This window comes from Coloeus monedula (genome assembly GCF_965178545.1).
Source record: "Coloeus monedula genome assembly, chromosome: 3".
Classification (NCBI taxonomy): domain Eukaryota; kingdom Metazoa; phylum Chordata; class Aves; order Passeriformes; family Corvidae; genus Coloeus; species Coloeus monedula.
This window is the reverse complement of record NC_138783.1, coordinates 69,270,213-69,292,973: the sequence shown is the minus strand read 5'-3', so window position 1 is coordinate 69,292,973 and position 22,761 is coordinate 69,270,213. Positions and strand designations below refer to the sequence as shown.

Below are 22,761 nucleotides of genomic sequence, written 5' to 3'. Positions count from 1 at the left end.
TGAAAATTTCTCCATAATGGAAAGCGTAATAGATGATACCTAAGTGTTTCTGTTAATGTTTTCTCCCCATGTAACCCCTTCCTTCCATCACTTTAAATGCATGGGAACCATAAAGTGAACTTTAGAAAAATGTTTGCATGTCCACTCTTTAGAGAGAATAAATTTATGCAGAAGCAATGCTATTTTAAAATACTGCTGTGCTGCATTCTTTCTCTATTGGAAGCTATTATTTCTCTATTTAAGCTAGAGTCTTACTGCTGGCATGAAGGCTTGTAGTCAGTGAAGAGAAAGCTCATTTTTGGAATGGTTCTGAAGGACAGAACCACTAAAATATCCAGTGAAAACACTTTATAGTCAGTTGAACGTCCTTGTAATACAAATTCACTGTAGAACCACTTGGCCATCTTATCCCTATTTGCCAAACCTCATGTAGTTTACTGTATCTCAAGACAGACGTCTTTGGGAGGGTGAAGCAAACCCTCTATCTATTCATTTGGTATTGACTTTTTGGAGACTTGCCAGATTATTCTGCTTATCTCAAGTAGTGCAGCTTCAGACTATGGTATAGAAAGAGCTTATCTTCATTTCTGTTCTTAGCACTGTACAGCAAAATATTTGTGGTCCAAACTGAATTTCTCAGCTCTTCCTTGAGTTGCTATGATATTAGAAGTTTTAGCCCTGTCCTCTTCATGACTTTTTCAGACCCACTGTCAACAAAGAAAACCAAGTTAGAAATTTGAAGAAATTTCGCAGAACGTAGTTAGTCTGTGTGTTCTATTTGGTGACAGAAACTTGTGCTTTTAAAATAAGGTGACTCTTCGGCTTTGATCGTTACTGTATAAGGGGACCCTTGTCTCTGTGGGTGGTGGGGCCCTAGTTTTACTGCCAGGTAAGAAGCTAAATACGGAATGGCTGTTCACAAGCTTAACAGTCAGATGTGGTTCTTAGATTCAGTTGCATTGGATAGATGGAGTGGCAGGATCCTTGGGCCAAGACAATGTGAACATACTAAAGGCTAATGCTTGTGAGTAGTTATACATATGACACTAACTGATAATCTCCTCACCTTATCCCTATGGAAGGCTGTTCTCAAGATTTTTCTTGGGTTTAAGTCAGTTCCTACTTGAAGCATTGAGATTTACATCTTTGAAAGTCATAATGGGTTTTGCATGTCTCTTACTGATGCCATTGTTCTCAATGGTCTTCATTCTGAGTGACTGAAAGGCACTCCAGCTTATTTCTGCATGATAGAAAAACTGTGTATTTCCTGAAAAATGTAGCTGAAAAGGAAAGATAAAACCAGCTTCATATCTTGAGGTTATGAAACTGACAAAGTTGAGGTGGTTTTGTTTTTGGTTTGTTATGGTAGGGTGGTTTTGGGTTTTTTTTATATACTTTTCAATGCCATCCCAATGCTTACCATGGCAGAATCAGCACAGTGTTCATTTTTGCACTGGAGTGTCTGAAAATGGATGTGTCTATTGTCAGGAAAATGTGAGCTTCTATTTGGAAGCTTTAAAATAGAGCAGATAGAAGAATCTTTCACTATTGGACATTCTGAGCAGTTGAGTTTGTGTGCATCAGTTTGTTTTTGGAAGAAACAGGGTCTTCTAGTCTGAACAGAGATGGAAGCTTTCTCTTAAAATACTTAGACTCGGAGAGGGCCTTAAATCAAGAATAAGATGAAAGAACCCAAAAGTTTGTTATTTATATACTATGCTTACTTACAAACATGATTGAGTAATGGAAGAGGAAAGAACTTTAGAAGAGAAGTAATTGTTGAGCAATTGGAAGAAAATTATTTCCACTATTTAAGCATTAAATATTAGAACATTTTAGGTATAAAACTAATTGGTGTTTAACACAGCCCAGAAGTTTGAGCCTAATTCTGTTTCTAAGCTGGGTCATGCTATGATCACTGGTATTTGAACTATTACTAATTTTTGGGTTTGTGGCTTAGTATCCTTTTTTTTAGATGGAGGTATAAAAGTTTTCCATGTGGTGCAGTGTATTTTGGCTTTAGAAATTCAGTGCTGACATAAGTGACTTTTATATAGAAAACAAGTATCTGATTATTAGACATGGGTGTAGCACCTTGGATTCCAGTCCCTACCTGCCTCCTCCCCTTTTTGTTTTTTCTTTTGGCAAAAAATATCACCAGGAAATTTTAAGGCTGTGAGACTTTTCTCTACTCTAAAATATTGCTGGTAACCCCCCTCTCCACTTTAGACACCCTGGATTTTTTCCCCCTTTACTGTTACCTCATGCAAGTGCTGTTTAGGACACTTGGATTGAGAGAGACTAGACAGAAACGACAGTTCACCATCTTCTGTTTTCATAATCTGATTTGAAGAATACTGAAAAATTGGGGTCCACCAAACACTTGAAATCAGTGGCATCCACCTGTTGAGTTTATGCAGAGGTTTTAAACTATGACTTTTGTAGCTTTATACAAATGGAAGGAATAAAACTTTTAAGGGGGGAGGTTGATGTAGCAGACAAATTTATTGTAAGCTAATGAATAGATGTAGAAAACAGATTGCCCAGGATGAATATTGTCTCATTAAAAACACATGTAGCTTCTCAAATAATTTGGCATTGTTTTCGATGGCTTTTGTATTATTTGGTCTTTCAACCTCAAGAGCGCATCCCTTTCTAAGAGATCTTTTGACTGCCCGAAGAATTTGGTGAGCTTCTCTTCTCAGTGTTACACATGGATTAGATCAGGTGGTTATTATAACCTGACACATCTTTAACAGCAGATCAATTTTCTTCTCCTAGATTATCGTCTATTTCCATCATATTTAAGAATAAACCACTACTATGGTCATCTGATTCATGTGGAAGAAAACAAATAGGTCAGAAAATAAGCTAGGTATGGGTTTGATCTTTAGGGAAAAGCATTTCTTTGTGTGAGACAAGTGTAAAGGAGACCAGAAGATTTTGGTTTTTCCCACTCCTTTCCTTGCGTGTCCTGGAATATTGAAAAGGCTAACTGAGAAGAGTAATTAGGAGTAGGTTGCTCTTATCTTTTGAACTAAACTGGTGCTGTTTACCCTCTCCTACATAATTAATTCTTCCATTTAGCAGGGACTATGTGTTTACAAGGACAAGCCACGCATCAGGCTGGGGGCATCTGCGCTTTGTTCTCCTCTCATAAGTTAGCGTTGCATCTTTTAGAAAATAAAAAGTAACACACAAGAAATAAAATCTTCATGTATTAAAACTGTGGTCACCAATGCTGGATATTTAAGTTTTACAATGTATGTTTCACCATGTATCTTGATTTAAGAAGATAAGATGTTTAATTTGATGTTACCAAGTGAAACAGCAAAGGTGAAGATTCAGAATGTCCCACTTTGTTACAGCTCATACTAAATCAAAAAGTGTAATTCTATTTTCCAGTCTATAGGCTCTCTTCTTTTTGAAAGCAGTAGCAATTTCATTTTCCAAGAAACCAGATGATTTGAGAGAAAAGCTAGTATAGAAGCTATCATCTCATCTTCTACTTAGACACTCTGGAAGCTGAGTTTGTAGTCATACTTACTGAGCGCTTTGGATTGCAGTATTCCAGTAGCCATTAAGAACAGGACATTCAGAGGCGGAGAAAGTGATTGTTGCTCTTCCCCTTATTCACAAGTGTCATGTGAGTCTTTGTCCTCTTAACACCATGAAAACAAGCTATAAGGCATTGTTTGTCTGAAATAATGTATGTATAGCTCAAGAGCAGTCTGTTTGGTTTATTAATAATTCTAGATCTGTGCAAAATTAATAAATTGCTTTACTGAGTTCTTAGAAGTTGATTAACATTTTGGTTTAATGTTCTACTGTTTTTCTTGGCAATGTAGACGTATTTTGTGCCAACAAGAAATGCAGTATCATTAAGAGAATTTTAAGTTAAACTAGACTTTATTAGTTTGATAAAAGAATTACTATGTGGGGTTCTGTAGGTACAGGTATTGGTTAGATTTTCTTACTGATCCACTCTACCTCAAAATCTGTGAGTCAGCAGCAAGATTGTACAGGTGGTGTGATGAGTCTTATACTATCAGGGAGGTTTTTATGACTAGGTAGAAGGTTCTCCTTAGCTTCAGAAAAGTAAACTTGCAGGTGATGGGATGAATTTAAATCCCAGTTTTCTTACTTGTTCAGTGTATCTAACCTCAGTGAAGTTAGGAATCTGTTGTCTGGAAAGGAAAAACACTTGTTTCATATTGAAAAAAACTTCTGATGTCTGTTTTGAATACTTTCCTCTACCACCATTGAAGAAAAGAAAAAACAACAAAAAAAGCTGCTCACTGAATGAGTACTTGCATTAGAGAGACAAAGTTTTACTGTGTGTTTTTTTTTTTTGTCAGCTCTATTCTTGCCTTTTGTAAAGAAAATCTAAGAAAGTGATGTTTATAGAACCTGTTTATATACATCCACTTTTAAACAGATGTTTGTTTTGAAGACCTAGCAACTCTAAGTATTATAGTTAAAGCCCCTTAGACTTGAGCAAATCTATCACAAATAAATCACGTCAGTGTTTTTTACCTTATGATGAAGTTTCTGGAGGATGTTGTGCTATACTGAAGTCTGGGTAGGAGATTAGTGTATATAAGTATTGGTCATACATTGCTGTAGAAAAGCAAAACACTGAGCACAGAGAGAATGTTTAAAGTGCTTACTGGCTAATAGTTGTAAAGTACTGAGAACAAGGAGTTTATTTCTGAAAATTAGTCAGCTTGTTATTAATAGGGAAGAAAACATACATTGATTTTATCTACCACTGTAATGTCTAAAATTATCTGTGCTATTTTAACAGTGTGACCAGTTTGTTTCAAATGAGACTATATGAGCTACAGAACTTAGGGTCTTCTGGATCAAAGACTTAGGTGAGCTGACAAGAAAGAAATTGGAATGGAAACTCTTCACAGAAGTTACAATAAGTGATATTAAGTAGATAAGTGAATCTCTATCTTCAGATAGAGATATTTCAGAGGCTCCAGATATTTTTCTCTTCCTGTAACTGTCAGTAAAAAACTTCAGTAAACTAAGTTTGCTAGATTTTAATCTATGCGGTTCAACTGAGCTAGCTTTAAAGCTGAAAGCTTAAATTGTGTGTTTGCCTTAACAGGAACTGAAAAAACTCTTGGGGTAATGTGTATAGGTACTTAAGGTACAGAAGAGTTGCATCTTATAACAGTTTAGTTTTCTGGTGTCAATAAACTTCAAAGTATGTAGGACCTCGTTATCCGTGGTGTCAATCCAAATTTATTTTGATACAATTTGATACTGGAATACCATGAGGTTGTACCTTGAGTTCTTGCACTGATTAATATTGTGGGGTTTTTAACAGGAGCTTTACTATTTCAAAGATATTAATATTGAACAAGGACTTTTCTGTCTTTTAATCCCTAATGGCGGAAGTTCCGTTGAGCTAAAGAAAAAAAAAACCCAAACTCAAGTATGTATGTAGGGAACTTTTTCCAGCTTTTTTTTTCCCCTCCTTCATTACTTTTATATTTTTGTGATTACTGCTAACACTGATGCAGGTGAGAAAAATTAACACACTGTCTGTGTTGGATAAAACAGGTTGTGTAGTAAAGCATTGCTTCTTAATGTTCTAGTTTGCAGTAACTGTACTAATAATGGAAAGAAAGGATAGGCAAATATATACCAGTACAGTCCGAATAATATTATAGTCAAAAAAAGGAACATGTAAAATATGAAATATTTTGAAGTAATTTTGAATTTTTTTGGTATATTTTGTAACATATAGTGGTAAAAGGTCTGACTTATAGCCTGTGTTATTTCTGGTATTAATAAAAATGTATGTGCAGATAAAAACGGTTTTGATATACAAAATCGTGGCAAGCGTATTGTAGAAAAATAAATTACCTCATTAAAATTTTATCCAGTTCACTGGTTCTCAAATTTTTTTACCTCTCCTCTGCTAGTTTAATGTTCTCTTTCCCATCACTGCTCTCAGTGATCTGTTTCAAATCACTGTAGTATAATTCACTGTATGATTTTGGTCCAGATGAATGTGGCAATGCACAATATCTATACCCTGTAAATAAAAACAAAAGACAAAAAGCCTCCACTCTCTCTGCGCACCTCCTTCCCCGTCCCTCAATAATACAAGAAACCAAAATGACCTTGTCAAGTTAGTTATGACCCTGACTCCGTCTGATGTAATGATGCCCCAGATTTTGCCTTGCATGGTCAAGCAAATTTGTCCTGTACTTAACCTGGGCCTTCTCTCCTTACATAGTCTTTGTGCCCCTTGTCTACAGTGAGGTGTTACAGAGAATTGCTTCCTTCAATATGCCTGAAATCCAGTTTTCAAAGCCTATGCTCGAACCAGCCTGGTCTTTGGTAGTATACAACCAAATGGGAAGAATAACTTTGCCTGGGGATTAATTGTTGTTGTGGAGTTTTGTTTTTTCAATTCAGTCATACCTCCTCTCCCGTCTTACTTTTGCAGACTGGGAGAGTAGAGAGCTGATTTTTTGAAATGTTTTTTAAAAAATGTTTATTCTTATCTTTTTTCCAAGTCCAGTGACAGCCTCATGAAGGCTCTTTTGTGTCTTGGCGAAGGCTGACAGTGATACACCAGTAGTAGGTACCAGGGTGGGCCAGGGTAGTGGTAGTTTCTCAGAACAATTTTCCAGCTCCTACTTTGTGGCTCAGGGCTTCTGAAAACAGGATAGTGTCCTGTTAAGTCATAGGCCTTGATTTCTGTTTTTAGTAATTAATCCATTAGATTATTATCCTCAAAACTATTATCTACAGCGTCCTGACAGGAGTTTTTGAACTTGTCATCAGTTTTCATTTAACAGCAAAACAAGTGGGTTTTTAAATTTCTAGTATATGTTTAACAAACAGCTTAAATTTTTAGTATTTACCAGCAATTTAAAGCTAACAACTAGAATAACAAGGCATGCATTTAAAAATTTGATAATAATTAAAAACCCCAAAACTGACTGTTGAGAAGATAAAGCCTGAATTCTGCTGCTGTTATTGTTGTGGCACAGATTTGGACCATTCTGTAGCCTGTTCTGCTTTCATTTTCAGTCCCAGTGTTCTCATCAAGTTATGTGAGAGGTAGAGACTAAAGGTAGACGGAATCTATTGAAATTTCTTCCTCTTCTTCCTTTCTTCCCTGCCTGAAATAGAACTGGTGCTTCAACAGCAAAGTTGTCTCCAGTTTGGAAGTAATTCTGTCTGTGAAAATTAGTGAGACTGTTGAGATGATTTATATTTAGCAAAGCTTGAGACTTTACTAAACTCATAAACTAAAATTAAAACCGATCTTGTTTTTCAGACTGAAAACCTAGAGAGTACAATAACCATACCAGATATCAGATTACATAGCAATCCTTCAGCCTTTAATGTTTACTGCAATGTCCGCCACTGTGTGTTGGAGTGGCAGAAAAAGGAAGCGTCTGTGTCTTTGGCTTCAAAGAACAGTGTCCAGAGTGGGGATTCGGACAGTGATGAAGAAGAGGAATCCAAAGAGCCACCTATTAAACTTCCAAAGGCAAGTAACTGATACCACTTAGTGTGCCATGTATGTCATCTGAGGCTGGTATGTTCTTTTGGGGGGAATAAAGAGCAACAGTATAAGCCAGTTGCCCAATAAAATGCTGTAGTTTTATTTGTAGACAATTTAGTTCAGAATCATTTGATGAATTAGGATGATCTATGTACCTGCCCAAATAAAAGTCAATTAAAAGTCAGGTAGACACTCAAGTTGCACTCCTTTATAGGTGTTGGTACTTGAACACCTGCAGCCTCAAAATCTACACAAAAATGATACAAATAAGGCAGCTCTTATGTTTGTGAGGGGCTACCAGCTTGTCATGGTAAAGGATGCTTTCTTTTTCTTTACCCTCCAAAAAGAATAAGTCTTTCTGATATTGGAAATAATTTGGTGGAATGGTTGCTAAGATGTTTTGCCAAGTATGCATGTAATACAGGTAACTGTCAATTATTCTTTCCCCTTTTTGGCTTTAGTGCCCTTAGTGGCACTGACAGCTCCAGATTTTAATGCACATTAAGATTTTGATGCTATAGTTCAACAGTTAGAGTGGATTTTTTACTATTGGCTACTTATGTGCTTATAGCAGGATTAGTGGTAGAAAGTCAGAAATAATCTATATAGGACTTAATGGGTTTTTTTTCTTTTTTTTTCCTAATTTTTTTTCAATTTGCTGATTCACTTGTTTTTTACTATGTATTACAAAACTATGCATTTAGTTTTGTTCATTGCTATGTTATCAATGCTATGAATTGTGCTTTGCTTTGTTATTCTTCTCAACCTATAAAGCATGGATTAAATTCCCTTGTTTGTATTTGCTCTAAAACCAATACAAATACTGAATTTAAAAAGTGATTGCAGCCATGGTTATGTAGAGTGTTTGAATTGCTTAGAAAATTAGGATTTTATAGATGATTTTCTTTAGGTGTTACTATCTGAAGGGCAAACTTGGCACTCTGGAAAATGGTGGTGGGGGATTGCAGAGAAACATAACCAAGTCAGCTAACTGAAATTTCATGACTGATGATTGCAAAATATGCAGTCAGTAGAAATAAAATCAGCATTGTTTATGAACTGCATCAGAGTCCTTGTGGATTGTATCAAAGGAATCAGCAAGTGCTTGTAGATGCTTAATTTGAAGTAAAAGGCAATGTAGCTATTATTTATAAAGAATGGAATGGCATTTTAAAGAGGTGTTGAAATTAAAAGAGGTTTCAAGAAGGATGAGTTTTATCAGTGATATGGACAGAACACTTGTATGTGGAAACTAAAACATTGGTATTGTGTTGGACAGTTTATCACAAAGAGACTTGGAAAAGTAGCAGAATTTTAAAAAGGTGGTGGCTTAGAAAAAATGGTAGGAAAGCTGTAGGTAACAAACTTCTCCCAAAATAGAAAATTAGAGATTTCGTTACATTCAGTACAGCAAGTATAAAATTGATGAAAATCAGTATGTTTTCAAACTATTCATTTTTAGTAAAGAATCTACAAAGTATCAAATTTGAGAATTTTTGGTTCAAAAATGTGTTTAGATGCTTGATACTCAGTATTTTTCATAACTGTCTAGGTAATATAAGGTTGTTTAGGTCACTTGGAGGTAACAACTGGACTTGAGTTCGTACTTTTGGAAAAGGCATCTGCTTGGATCTGTCTCAACTGTAGTAAAACTTTTAGAGACTGACTGTAAATGTTTCAGTATCCTGGATACAGGTGTCTGTCTCATAATAATGAACAATATTGTGTAGGGCTTAGTTTGTTAACTATAAAGAAGAAAGTTATTAAAGTTTCTAAGGTTTACAATATTTACAAGACAAATTTCTGATAGTAATTGTTAGTTTATTAAAAAGAATACTGATGTATTTTGAGTCTGACAGTGAGGTGAAAGATTAAAAAATGTGTGGCAAGGGTTTATGCTTTTACAGATTCTCCAGAGTTAAACTGGTGAAGTTAGTCCTTGGTGTGTTGGTGATTTTTTGTTTACAAAATTCCTTTTAATTGAGAGTAAGTTGAAAACATCCTACTTTTTTGTAGCTTAGGGTGATTTCAGGTATTCTGTTGAAGTATGTTTCTTTCAAATCTTAAGCTTGAGTACCTCAGGTTTGTTAGAGCTTTTATTTAGAGTGTATTTTGGAATTAGAAGTTGTCCTATACAATTTCTATAATAAGATCGAGAACAGTTGTTTTAACATTGAGACAAAGAAACAATTTGCTGCTTTTCAGATACTAGCACAACAAGAAATTTGTATTTTGCTTGTTCAGACTGACATATTTATTTGATACCTTATTTATTTAGTGCCTTAGCTAATGATGAGGAATTCTCTCTAAGTGGAGTAGATTCAGTTTTGTTGATAAGATTTGTAATTCTCAGAGTTAAGAAGAGATATTTCTCACACACTTCACCCTTACCCTCCTTATTCCTCCCCCCCCCCCCCATTTTAAAGTTAACACTGAGTTACGATTCACAAAAGCCCTGTACTAAAAAGAACAAATACTGGATTAAAGTGATTAAGGTGGAATTAATTGACTTAAATATTCTTTGTTCCTGCACTGACATACATTTTGCTAATAAGCTTAAGCAAAAATTAAAATTTTCAAGTTGTAAAAAGAAATAAAAGACAAATAATTACTTTCTTTAGAGACTGACTTCAAAAATGCTTTTAAAATTCATTAGGAAAATGTTTCCTTTGTAAGTTCTTTTTTTTGTGTATGTATATAATGTAAGTTAATTCAGAGTAGTATGTAATTTTAAATACAGGGTCTAATGCTCACAATGCCATGAGAGGAAAGATAAAGGAAATAAAACAAGAGCACAGATAAGACTTCAAGATGAATTAGGAGGGCTTTTAGGAATTAGGAGTCATAATGTCTGCATCCAGGCTAGAATTTTGGGTACCTTTTGTTAAGTGGTCTTAGACTTTTGATCTAAAGTCTCAAAGGTGTTGCAAAGGGAATGGGAGAATGGCTGCATGGAGAGCATCAGTAAGAGCAGTTAGGCTGTGACACAGAAGCTGAGGCAGCAGTGCATGTTTTGGCTCAAAAACCTTTCAGAGAGCAATGAGAACAAGCTCAAATACTCTTTGAAAAGAGCTATTTGCTTATTCTGTCTTTCAGTGAACTGTTTGGAGGAGAGAGGTAGAGAGATACATACGTGTGTAATCTACGATATACATACATGAGATATTAAGGTGAATAGATCTATTTTATGAAACCTATCCAGGCTCGTGATCTCAAATGTTTAACCCAAAACCTGTGCAGAATTGACAACATCCCAGCAGAACTATCTGTTATTGATTTCTACTGTAGTGGAAGTTCACCAAACTTTTTTTTCCACTGTGTTATGTTCTCTACTTTCTCTAGCTGCCTCTGTCAGCTCCTTGATGAGGTCTTCCGTCTGAAGATTGTGAAGAATAAAATAAACTCAGTTTCTCTCAAAGACACTGTAACTGAACAGAAAGGGCATTTCTAAAAATGTACTACAGTGTATTTTATTTTTTAGCCTTCAGGGTGATGGTGAGTTTTGAATCCTAGAAAAAACATCATGCCATGATTATGCTGAAATGTGTTTTCCCCCCACTCCATTGCAGATGTAAAACGTAAGGTGCAATTTGCAGGAAATTTGCTGTTGTGTTTTGAAGACTTGACTTGGTTTTGCTCTTATCTTTACTCCAAGAGTAAAATAGATGGTAAAATAATTTCTGAAAGACGAATCAAATTGAATGTCAGCAAAGACAGTTACAAGGCATCCAGTAGAACTTAAAGCTGACTGCCAGAATATATGTGTTTTAAGCATGAGTGGCAGTTGCATTAATGATGTTATTTATTTCACATTTCAGTCTTTTTCCTTAGATTTTAGTCAGGAGAGAGTCTCTGTTAAACACTAAACATGGAGGCTCTACTCCTGACCAAAACACATAGGGAAGTTTTCAAGATACAGTTGCATATTTGTAATGAGGTAACCTCCCTCTCTTTTCTCATCATTATTAAATGCAGAGTTTGAGAAAGAAGTGCAAGGGAGCAGTCAGTAGAGAGAAGCATGACTGTAACCTCAGAATAGTCAGGAATTCTAAATGGGAAAGTTAGAGATGGCTATAACAGGGCTTTTACATGTTCTATTAGTTGACTCCATGCATGTCTGTGATGAGTAGATACGGAGTTTTAGTGACAAGCAATTAATCTTTGTTTTTGTCACTATATAAAGAATAATCTCAGAGGCTTTGGAGGGGAAAGTGCTAGAGCTGCCAGTATCAGCTGTCAAACATATTGTCATTCAGGTTGTGAAGCCAGGTTGCAAGACCATTCTAGTTTGGTGGCTCACATTAATGAGCAAGGAAAAAGAAGATTGTCAAATAAATTGTGAACTGGATAGAAATTAGAAGGGCTCAAAGGCACAGTTTGCCTTTTATTGTGCAAAAAATGTTAAGTTTCCTTATTCTTTCAGGAAACTATTACTCTGCTTAGATATGCTCTTTTATGTAGTGGCTGACTTACGTGTAATATTTGCTGGTATGGTTGTATAGGTGGGTTCTTAATTTTGGTTCTCGTTTGAATTAAAACTGTGTTTTATATTATAACTCTTTATATGAGTAATTGTCTTGTTCCGTGAACATTGGGTTATACTTTTGTTAATGAAGATCTAAAAATATTATATTGACAGCTGTTCTTAAAAATCTCTACTTCTTTAGATCATTGAAGTTGGATTGTGTGAAGTCTTTGAATTGATAAAGGAGACAAGATTTTCTCATCCATCCTTGTGTCTCAGGAGCCTACAAGCCCTGCTTAATGTGCTCCAAGGTCAGCAACCAGAAGGCCTTCAATCAGAGCCTCCTGAAGTCCTAGGTAATATCTCATCTGTTACTGTATTTTTATTAACATACCTCTGTTACTGTGTTGGGCAGAAGAAAATGGTTCTTAGCAAGTATTTGTGAGATAGTAACATGTTTGTTCTCAACTGACTGACTTGATTCTGGAGTGTAAACTCCTTATGTTGCTTAAGTAGTACAGTACTTCCTCAGCATTAATCTTTTCTAGAACAGGAATATTGGCATGTAAAGGTGAATATGCAGGGTTTCACTGAAACAGTAAACCTTACAGCCTTACAAATTTGGATTTACTTGTCTTACTGAAGCATAAAATACTTGATCTTATTGGAAAGAATATAGTTCTAGGGTGAATTTCTCTTCCAATCTGCTGTTGTGATCTATAGCTTAGATATTTAATGTTGTAATTTATGTGAAGTTGCTAAGCAGAGTGTCAGAATTCTTGTTTTTATTTTCTCTGGCCATCCCAAAGCTTCCCTGAAAATTAATTTTCTTTTTAATGATATTGAAAATGAAAGTTGAACTCCTGATGCCTTTGAGAGCATGATTGACTATATCCTTTAAGTTAAAATCCCATTATCTTTTGTTGGTTCATAGTTTTTACTGGTTTATAGAACTGCAGAGAAGTCTAGGCTGTAGCCTGTGTTGTTTAAAAATAATTCTAAAAAGTCTTTAGACTTCATGTATTTTTTCATATTTTATGACGTAACAGTATTCCATTTCCAAAGATAGTAATTTGCTACAGAAAGTTTTTATTTTGTATTGATGCATAGAGTATTAAAAAGTTACAAAGAAGACTTTGATTACTGTCTTAGTGGTTAGTTGTATCTGCTCTCAAGAAAATTTAGATGGATTTCTGTTCACACCTTGATTGTTACAGATGTTCACCACCAACAGTGCTTGGAAAGAGGCATATGATCAAAACAATTTTCAAGCCTTGATTTGAAATGCTCATTTCTGTGAAATGGGTTGTGCTCCAACATGGGTAATAGTCATAAAGAGTAGACAAGTTTGGTCAGGACCTACACCTTATCTCAGTGATAAGGTATACTGAATAGGCAGGTCAAATAACACTTTCCGGCCCATTTCTTGTTAATGTGTTCCACTGTGACAGGAGGACTTGTAGGTTTTCTTCTTTGGCCATGGTGATTATCCAGACTTTGTTTTCTGGCTGTAAAGAATGAAAAGTTTAGCATAATTTAGGTTTATTTAATTAAGATGCTTTTCTGTCTGAAATTAGCTCTAAACATAATGGCTGAGGAATGTATTTTCCTAGTTTAATTTCCCATTGATAGTTAAATTATTTTGTATGATTTTGTGACTTGTCTGTGTAATGGGTGTGTTTTATCTGCAGAATCTCTGTTCCAGCTGCTTCTGGAAATAACTGTCCGTAGCACGGGAATGAATGACAGTACAGGACAGTCCTTGACAGCACTTTCCTGCGCTTGCCTCTTCAGTTTGGTGGCTGCCTGGGGAGAGACAGGAAGGACGTTGCAAGCAATCTCTGCAATCCTCACCAATAATGGCAGCCATGCTTGTCAGACTATTCAGGTCTTGCACTAAAACTTCTCTGTATCTGGGAATTTATGTAAATGAGTTCTTCTCATGAGTTCTTCTCATGAGTTCTGAGAAGATCTGCTGTTTAATTCTGTTACCTTATTTCCCCTCACTTTTTTGAGATGAGTAGGTATTTCTTTGTCTCTCTTGAGTTGGAGATAGAAAAGAAAATACAATATTTTAAAAATTATCATCTTTTTCACTCACTATTTCTTTTACTGTTTAGGTGCCAACCATTTTAAACTCTCTTCAGCGGAGTGTACAGGCAGTTCTGGTGGGCAAAATCCAAATCCAGGACTGGTTCAGTAATGGGATAAAGAAGGCAGCCTTGATGCACAAATGGCCATTGAAAGAAATATCTGTAGATGAAGATGACCAGTGCCTACTTCAGAGTGATGGTTTTTTCCTCTATCTCTTATGTAAAGATGGACTTTACAAAATTGGCTCTGGATATAGCGGGACAGTGAGGGTAATGTGGCTGCTTCTTGTCTGATGAGTGATATTTAATATTTTAATTTAACTTTTATGATGTCCTGTTTCCATGGAGAATCTTATGTAGCTTACCTAATCATCAGTTCTATTACAGTTTGTGATGATTTCTGTGACAATTTGACAGCATTTTGTTAGAATTTTCACTTCTCAATATGGTTGAAGACATTATTTAGATGGTAAATGATTATGTGTTGAGTTTTCACTCTAGTATTTGTTAAATGATGGAAGTTTTTTGCTTTTCAGGGCCATATATACAATTCTACATCCCGCATCAAAAACAGAAAAGAAAAAAAGTCTTGGTTAGGCTATGCTCAGGTAAGTGAATACTTAAAACATAAAATGTGTGGCCCTCCTCATCCCTCATGAGTAGTTTAAGTAGACCCTGGCTTAGAGTAAGCTTACATGGATATTTTATCATTCCTTTGGCTTTCATTATAAAAATAAATTTCTTGGTACTGGCTCCTAAGTTATAAAAGATGATGGGCATGTGATTGTACTGGCCTATAGAAAGGAGTAATGAAGTGTCCTTGCTTTGTCACTGTAAAGACTTTGGCAAAATATGAAGGTTTAGCACATCAGTTTATGAACCGTACAGTCAATTGATGTGTGTTTCTAAGAGCATGTCAGTGGATGTAAAAAAGTGCTGTTCCAACAAACATGTAAAAAAATACTTGAAATGTCTGTTTATGAAAATAAATTGACTTTAGAACATCTGCAGTAAAATAAGGAAATGCTGTTTTGGTTGGGGGAGGATTGAGCACGTGTAAACAGTAACTAGAGATAGTTGTTGACTTTGTCATTGTGGACTTAACTGTACTTGGATGGTTTGGGTTTTTTAGAGTTAGTTTCTGGAATATCAACCACTTTTTCTTACACCTTTATTACTCATTATAAGAAACCCTCAAAACATACCAAAAAAATGTATTTCAGAGAACAATTAATGCACTTAATTTTTTAACCAGTGAACAAGTTTTATTGTATATTTACTATTTAGTGAGTGATCTCATTGTCCCAGTGTGATTTTTAGTATACTCCTTGCCATGCTTTCAAAGTGAAATTGTTTGTTACAAATATATGTTCTGTCACTGCAGTTCCCGTGTGTGTATGTGTATATATATAGATATACACACACACGTGGAACCTGGTTTTATTTAATGTAAAAGCAGATCACCAAAAGGTACGCTGGCACAAAACAAATGGGCGTGGATGCATTCATTCTGGAGCCTGTTTTACAAGTTTGGAAAAGAACAGGATTCATGTGGGTTCACTATATAGTGTTACATGTTTGGACATCCTGTACATAACTATAAATATGTGTGATGCTTTTTGAGTGCTTGTACAGGTGTATGCACTCACACAGTGGCTATAGCCAAAGGCACTGCAGTTTGGACAAGTGTCATTTTGGGGCTATATTTATAGAAAGTGTGTAACTTGCACTTACAGCTAGTTATGTGTCCATAAAAGAGAGAAAATGTGTCCTTAGTGTCATTTCTCTTCAGGTGCTTGGTTAACTTAAATTCAAATGATTTTTCTTACTTCATCATATTACTTATTTTTAGATTGAAGCTTTTCTATCTGCTTTAATGCTCTCTGCTTACTTTATGTGGGCTTGTTTTTTCTCATTACACCAAGATTCATTTATCCAGTAGTTTTCGATGGAAGAAGGTGTGTTAATGTGGGAGTCAGTCGTTAGTTAAATTTTTTTTATCTGGTTTTTAATGGATATATTAATATGCCCTAATGATTGCCCTTCTCTATAGGGTAACATTATCTATCACCCTCCTGGAATTGCTGTGACTATTTTGTTGATTTGAAAAGTGGGGACAAAACCACCAGTTTTTGCTGTGGCTTTGAATTGTATACAGATCTAAGTAACAGAATTAATATGCGGGGCTTCAGAAGTTATATACAAGCTTCAGCATGCTAATCTACAGCATGTAGTAAGTGGAGGAAGGGAGTCAAATTTCCATTTTTTGATGTGGAATTTGATTAGTAGAAAAAATGTTGAGCATTGTTTGATGTTAAAAGTTTCCAGAATTTTAAAACAGTATCTAAAGTAATGGTTAACTTTTTTCCCTTTTAACACCTGTTGATATATTTAAGAACATTTTCACACCTATATATATATTTTTTTTGCTCTTGCCAGGGCTATTTATTATATAGAGATGTGAATAATCACAGTATGACAGCCGTAAGAATAAACCCTGAAACTTTAGAACAAGATGGTACAGTTGCTTTGCCAGGTAAGAACCTTCAGATGAGAGAAATTTGGTATAGTTTGCTGTTTATATTCTGTGTATTTTCAGGCAAGCAGAAGAGAAACTGAAAGATTTTGAGGTCATAGATACATTGGTTTTGACTTTGCTTTACTTCAGACCAGCCTCAGTATTTCACTTAGTGGCCTTGCATCTTACTCCAATTGCTGGAAGAATATTGCAACATTTTTAGAATATGTGATCATCTTTATTTAAAGACTACAAGAGCTTAAATTCTTTCCTAAAAATTTTTATTTCTTTCTGATTTGAACTTGGAGTATTCGGCTCACATATGACTGTTGCCAGGATCTCTTACATGCAGGCAGTTATAAACTATGAACAAAACCATTTGGTTTTTTAATAAGGTAAAAATATATCCAAAAAGGAAAGGCAGTTAATGAACACTGATGGACCATGCTTCTGATGTTTATATTGCTGGTGGATTTTGGTTTATTTGTTTGGGGATTTTTTAAATTTTGGGTGTTTTTGGTTGGGGTTTGTCTGTTTTGTGGAGGGTTGTTTGGTTTCATGTTGTTGGCCTTTTTCGGAGGAGCCTCATAACATCAGTCTGTTTAAAGAAGGAGGATGTTCCTGGAACATGGCCTTCTAGTGAAATCCATCTGTTCTTAGCTACTCACATAAACAGTAGAAGGACACAAGAATACTATTTGGTCAAACAATGACAGGCTTATTCTGTAGATCAGAAGAAAGATTTTGTTTCATTCTGACAAAAATAAGAAACCAGTGGGTTCTTATTTGATTGAAACCTCAGGAAAGTTCTCTAGGATTTTTGTCTTTAAAACACAAATAGTAATTTTTTAAACAAGTTCTGAATGTTGAATCTAGTCCATGCAACCTTCTGCACATCCTTAAAGTATGATGTCTTTTTAAGCTGCTTGTGTTCTTTGTGGGGCTGTATGACATTTCAGTGAGAGTACATTCAAGGACCTGAAAAAATGCCTTTCAGAGTGATTTTTCAACTTTCTTCACCTCGGGGTGTCTTCTTATAGGCGTAGGGTTCTTTGATGTCCTTAATTATGTTACCATTTTTAAACAAATCAGTGTTATTCATGCAAGTCTTGAGAGAGACTTGAGCACATTTAAAGTCTACCCTTTGGAGCTGTTAGCTTGCTTTTGCAAATCTCAGTGACAAGTGTCATTCTGCAAGACTGCCTTGTATTTATACTATAAAAAAGACACAAATTAAGTGAGAATGTGCCTTCTCAAAAAATTGCAAAAGCAAATCTTACAGCTTTGGGAATACCCATTCAGAAATTTCTCAAACTATTTTGCATAGTTACATTTTGTGTGATTTGTGATGGTGTCAAAGTAGATGTTAAATGTTCTTTGTAACTCCAGTCCTTTGTATTTCAGTCCTTGAGCTGTGCTGTTTTGGTTTGTGCACTTCTACACATTTATCTCAGTGTGTTATTGTGAGCAGATATGACCTTGTTCTTTTGCCTAGGACAAATTCCAAAGGGTCCACTTCAGTTATTTTGTTTTACCATTAGGGGAAGAAAAAAAAAAAAAAAAAGAAGGTAGGGGGCAGATGTCTGACCTGATGAAAACTCAGTGGGTACATAACTCTGGATAGTAGTGGCTACCCCACTGAAATGGTGACTTGCAATTTGTTCTAGTCCTGGAAAGCCATGCTGGGTAGAACTAGAGGCCTTGCTAACAGCTCAACACTGCAAATATTTGCTCCTAGTTGGTATGGTATTCAGACATGGCTCTATCTGGAATTAATCTCTTTCAAATGCCTGGGCTGGTGATAACACATTTGAAAAAGGTACTAGAATTTATTCATACAGGGGAGGCATAGATTAGGAGCTTGGTAGGAGATGGGGTTAGAAGTGATCCTAGATAGAAGTCACAGGACCTTAGAAAAGTCAGAGAATTACGAAACATTATTTTCTGCTTTCTCAAACAGTAGGGTCCATCAGCTTCTTGAAACCATAGGCTTCTATTTGAAGGGTAGTCTCTTCACTGTGATAGATGATCTTGCAAATCCAGCCTTATATCTGGAACTACCAGGCTGTGTGTCAACATTCTTGTATCTAATGCCTTTGCCAAGATTTGTACACTGTACCTGAGTTATGCATCGGTTTTCTCAGTCCCCATATATCATAAAAGAATGTCTGAATTCCTTAAGAATTTACTAGGTGACTGGACCTGAATTTACAGAGGTCTTAGTCTTCACCATTTCTCTCAACAGTAATGCTGACTGCATACCTTAAACCAGTTTGTCTTCACCTGAAGAAATTGCAGTCTCATGGTATATGGTTTTATAGTTCTTTGAAATTGCAAGTTAGTATCTTAGGGTCAGGACTATTCCCTTAGTGTGAAAAGTACTGCTAGCTGAGGGTAGCCTAGATGACCTCAAGGCCTGCATTATTAGCAGGTGCAGAATGTACAATATGAATGTGGAAGTGGTGCTTGGCAGTCATCTTCCCTTGAAGCCTCTAAGAAGGCTGTGATTAACAGATGTCTGTAGTTATGTATTCTTAGTAAAATATAAACTGTTTCTCTTTATAGCAGTCTCCAGACAGAAGCCTTAGTTATCCTCATCTCCATAGTAATTTCCAAAGTCAGACTGAATAAGATTTAAGCTTGATCATATGAGCTCCTTCCTAACTGAGACACTATACTGGCCTGGTTTTTCTCGATACTCCCATTTGCCTTCCATTTTTTACTCTTCCCATTAATTTGATATGTAGTGCTGGGCCTGGATGTTATCTAATCAAGTGCTAATTTTTAGGACGTCTTCTGGAGAACATGTATTAAAAAATCCAAAAGCATCCCTGTTCCAGATATCCTCTTTGAACAGATCTACTGTAGGAACAACCCCCAGAAATGTTTGCTGGGAGACTCAGCTCTTCTTGAAATGACTCAAGCAATAGGCTAAATAATGTAATATGGACCCACTGGTGGCCAGAATGTCCTGTTTCCTTGGCTGTTCTGCTTGTGTGAGCGTGTAATTTTCAGTCATTCAAGGAATCTTAATGTTTACCCACTTCCTGTAACCTTTAGAGAAATGTTATTTAGATTAGTTTTGAAACTTGTCATCCAGTTACTGATACTTCTTTTGTTTTATCACTAATACAACTTTGCAGCATAGAAAATTAGTAGTGTTATCTGCCTCTGGTTGTTAAATCTGAGATTATTTTTGAGACAGCAATATTTCAAACTTCAGCGTTGCTGCTGCCATTCTCCATCATGCTTCCTGCGTACCCTCTGTGATTCATACCCGGGTGTGCTCTAAGGGGAAGGAAGGTTGTCTACTTCTGGTACTTTGCTTCCAGATGTGAGAATTACAGAAAGCTTTCTAATGCATATTCTCTTCCTCGTAAGATACTGTATTGGACTGGGCAGTATATCAGGAAAAAGTAAACAAGTTGATGGGTTTTGTGGGGTGTTTTCAGCTGTTTTATTTTTAATGCTCCAGGTAGGTAGCAAAAAACCAGCAAACTTGCTGGTTATGCTAGAAAGACATTTTTTGTGCTTCATTTAGCATTAATGTTATTAAATAAAATGCTAATACTGGATCTTTGTTCAGGTTATGAAGCAAATATTTGGAGTGTAAAGTGGCTGTCCTGTAGTGTTTTTGGAAGAGGTCTCTTTCCTGCATGTAATCAATGAGACAAACACCTTACCATGTGATACCAATCTCTTTGCCAGTAGCTCCATCAACAGAGCAGGAAGGAAAGAAGAAATGGTGTAGGGACACAGGTTTAAACTTGCAGAGAAAGTGGTCTTTCTTTTTTCCCCCTTCTAATTTGGGTAGAATTCTTTCCCTACCATTTTTCTTGGAATTAGCTGACCTATTTTCAATAAATTAGTGATGTATTCAAGTATATACTTCATAGTTTTCAAAAATCCCCTAGATTTTCAGTTAACAGTTTGGTGAAATTTATAAATCATGAAAAAAATGAGATCAGTAATGAAAACAATGGTTTATTTACTTCTGTAGGATTTATATGCTGGACTGAGGAAACGTTTCTTTAAAGATAATGGTCTTTATAAAAAAAAAGTCTTTGGGGAAGGAGACTCAATAGTCCTGGAAAATTTGAATTTAGTTGTGTTATAATAGTTTAGAATATGCCTCACAGGTGACTACTGAATGGGTTGTTTTTGCAGTTAAATATTGGGCTGTAACCACTTACATTTCATACGGTGGAAAGTGCCGTAATAATTCCTACGGGAACTAAGGAGAATTACATGCTTTTGGTGAGACAGGAGGTCTTAGTGTAAAATAACACATTATCAGAACAGTATGTATGATCTCATTTTAGACAAAGTAGAACTCTCATAATCTGATTGGAGTGAAAATGAATTAGACAAAAGCAGAGGTTAGTGTGTATATGTATGCTAATGTAAACTGATGCAGTGCACTTCATCGTTCTCTTACAGATTGTCATACTGAAGGGCAGAATATCCTTTTCACAGATGGAGAATATATTAATCAAATTGCAGCATCTAGAGATGTAAGTTTTACAAATGATGGGTAAACTATTTTTCTCTCAACTGGGTTTTATTTTATAATACTTACAGCTTCCTTTTTGCTTCATGTTTGGCTTTTTCTTCACTAACACAACTAAGGAAGAAATCCATGTAACTAGAAATAATGAGAAACTGCTATATCTCTGCATAAAAAAGCAGTATTTTAGTATTTGTTCACACAATTTTGATTTGTGATGGATTTTTAAACTTTTCAGGTAAGTTTTAAGAAAAACTCCATTGCTCTTTCAGGGAAAAAGCATCTTAGACATTGATAATATCTTTCTAACATGTTCTACAGGCTCTTTGTGGGATAACCTTTTTAAAGCTTAATGATAAACTTTGTTCCTGATAAAATTTCCTGTAATTGCTTTGGAAATTGTTGGGGCATTTTGGCCAGTTTTAATAGAAGAGATAGGAAATATACTACATTGCAGTAGGAAATATACTACATTCCATTAGATTCTTGTGTGAAAACTTCCTGTTGGCCAAAGCTATGGAAGCCCAAAGAACTGCTCCTACTAGGGACAAAACCATAGTGGTGATTGTATGATTTTTTTCAGCAGACAGTTACTATGTTTTTAGTTCTGGTGTGGTTTTTGGTAGTGAGAAATCTGTAAAACAGGGAGGGGGTGAGACTGAGTTGTCAAAAGATGCCAAACATCAACTGTAAGAAAACCAGAATTAATCCATTTTCCTCCTAACAGAAAAACTGTTAGATTTTTTGGTTTTTAAACAGGGCCAGATGAAGATACTCCAGACCTGTAAACAGAAAACTGTTCTAGATACTCTTTACAGCAGTCACTGCATGCAGAATTTTGGGTCCTGAATCAGGAGAAGTTGAGGGCTTGAAAGATAGATGTAAATGGTTACAAAAGTAAGATTTCTACAGCAGTTCACTACTTTTATAGTGTTCATAGCATTTTCATAGAACTCAATATATGTTTAAGGTGTCAGATACTTAATTCAGCTTGTCCTGATGGCCACTTTCTTCTTTTCTCCTCTGTAGTAAATGTTACATTATAATAAATGTTACATTATCAATGTGTCCTCTGACAGTTTACTCTGAAATAATACTATGTTGATGCACTTAGGACTGGTAAATTAATGCATTCATTATACAGTATAAAGTGGGTTTTTTGTATTTATTGCAGGATGGCTTTGTAGTGCGAATATTTGCCACGAGTACTGAGCCAGTATTGCAACAAGAACTGCAGCTTAAGCTTGCAAGAAAATGCTTACATGCCTGTGGCATCTCGTTGTTTGATCTGGAGAAAGATTTGCACATTATCAGTAAGTTCTCTTCTTTGAAGCTTAATGACAAGTCTGTTATTCAAACAATGGAGGTGGAACACTGCCCTTCCCTTTGGCTCTGTGATGTGCAGGAGGGTATAGCTCCATGATAAACACATAGAGAGGTGTTGGAAATTGTTTAAGCCTTATTTGACTCTGAGTCAAATCCATACACCCATTTTGAACCACCTTTCTGTCTAGTACTACTCATGGTTTTCTAGTATTTCCCTTCAGTTGTATAATAAATATATAATTGTTTGAAGCTTGGACTTTATAAAACATAGTTAAGCTGTGGGTCAAAGTTAACAAGTTACAAGGACCA

The 22,761-nt window shown here is 35.7% G+C and overlaps 1 protein-coding gene across 12 annotated transcripts in view; it reads left to right on the top strand.

The window, feature by feature from the left end:
- MYCBP2 (MYC binding protein 2) overlaps positions 1-22,761 on the top strand; it is a gene marked incomplete at its 5' end in the record, with an annotated part of 179,777 nt that overhangs the window by 27,636 nt on the left and 129,380 nt on the right. For 11 of the 12 annotated variants that reach the window (XM_082277904.1, XM_082277912.1, XM_082277909.1 and 8 more), the window contains 8 exons: positions 7,313-7,528; positions 12,211-12,364; positions 13,700-13,896; positions 14,129-14,371; positions 14,638-14,709; positions 16,541-16,637; positions 21,060-21,133; positions 22,301-22,439. In XM_082277904.1, coding sequence (XP_082134030.1) covers positions 7,313-7,528; positions 12,211-12,364; positions 13,700-13,896; positions 14,129-14,371; positions 14,638-14,709; positions 16,541-16,637; positions 21,060-21,133; positions 22,301-22,439 — 1,192 coding nt within the window. The remainder of the gene's footprint in view (positions 1-7,312; positions 7,529-12,210; positions 12,365-13,699; positions 13,897-14,128; positions 14,372-14,637; positions 14,710-16,540; positions 16,638-21,059; positions 21,134-22,300; positions 22,440-22,761) is intronic. The other variant, XM_082277914.1, reaches the window with a different exon arrangement.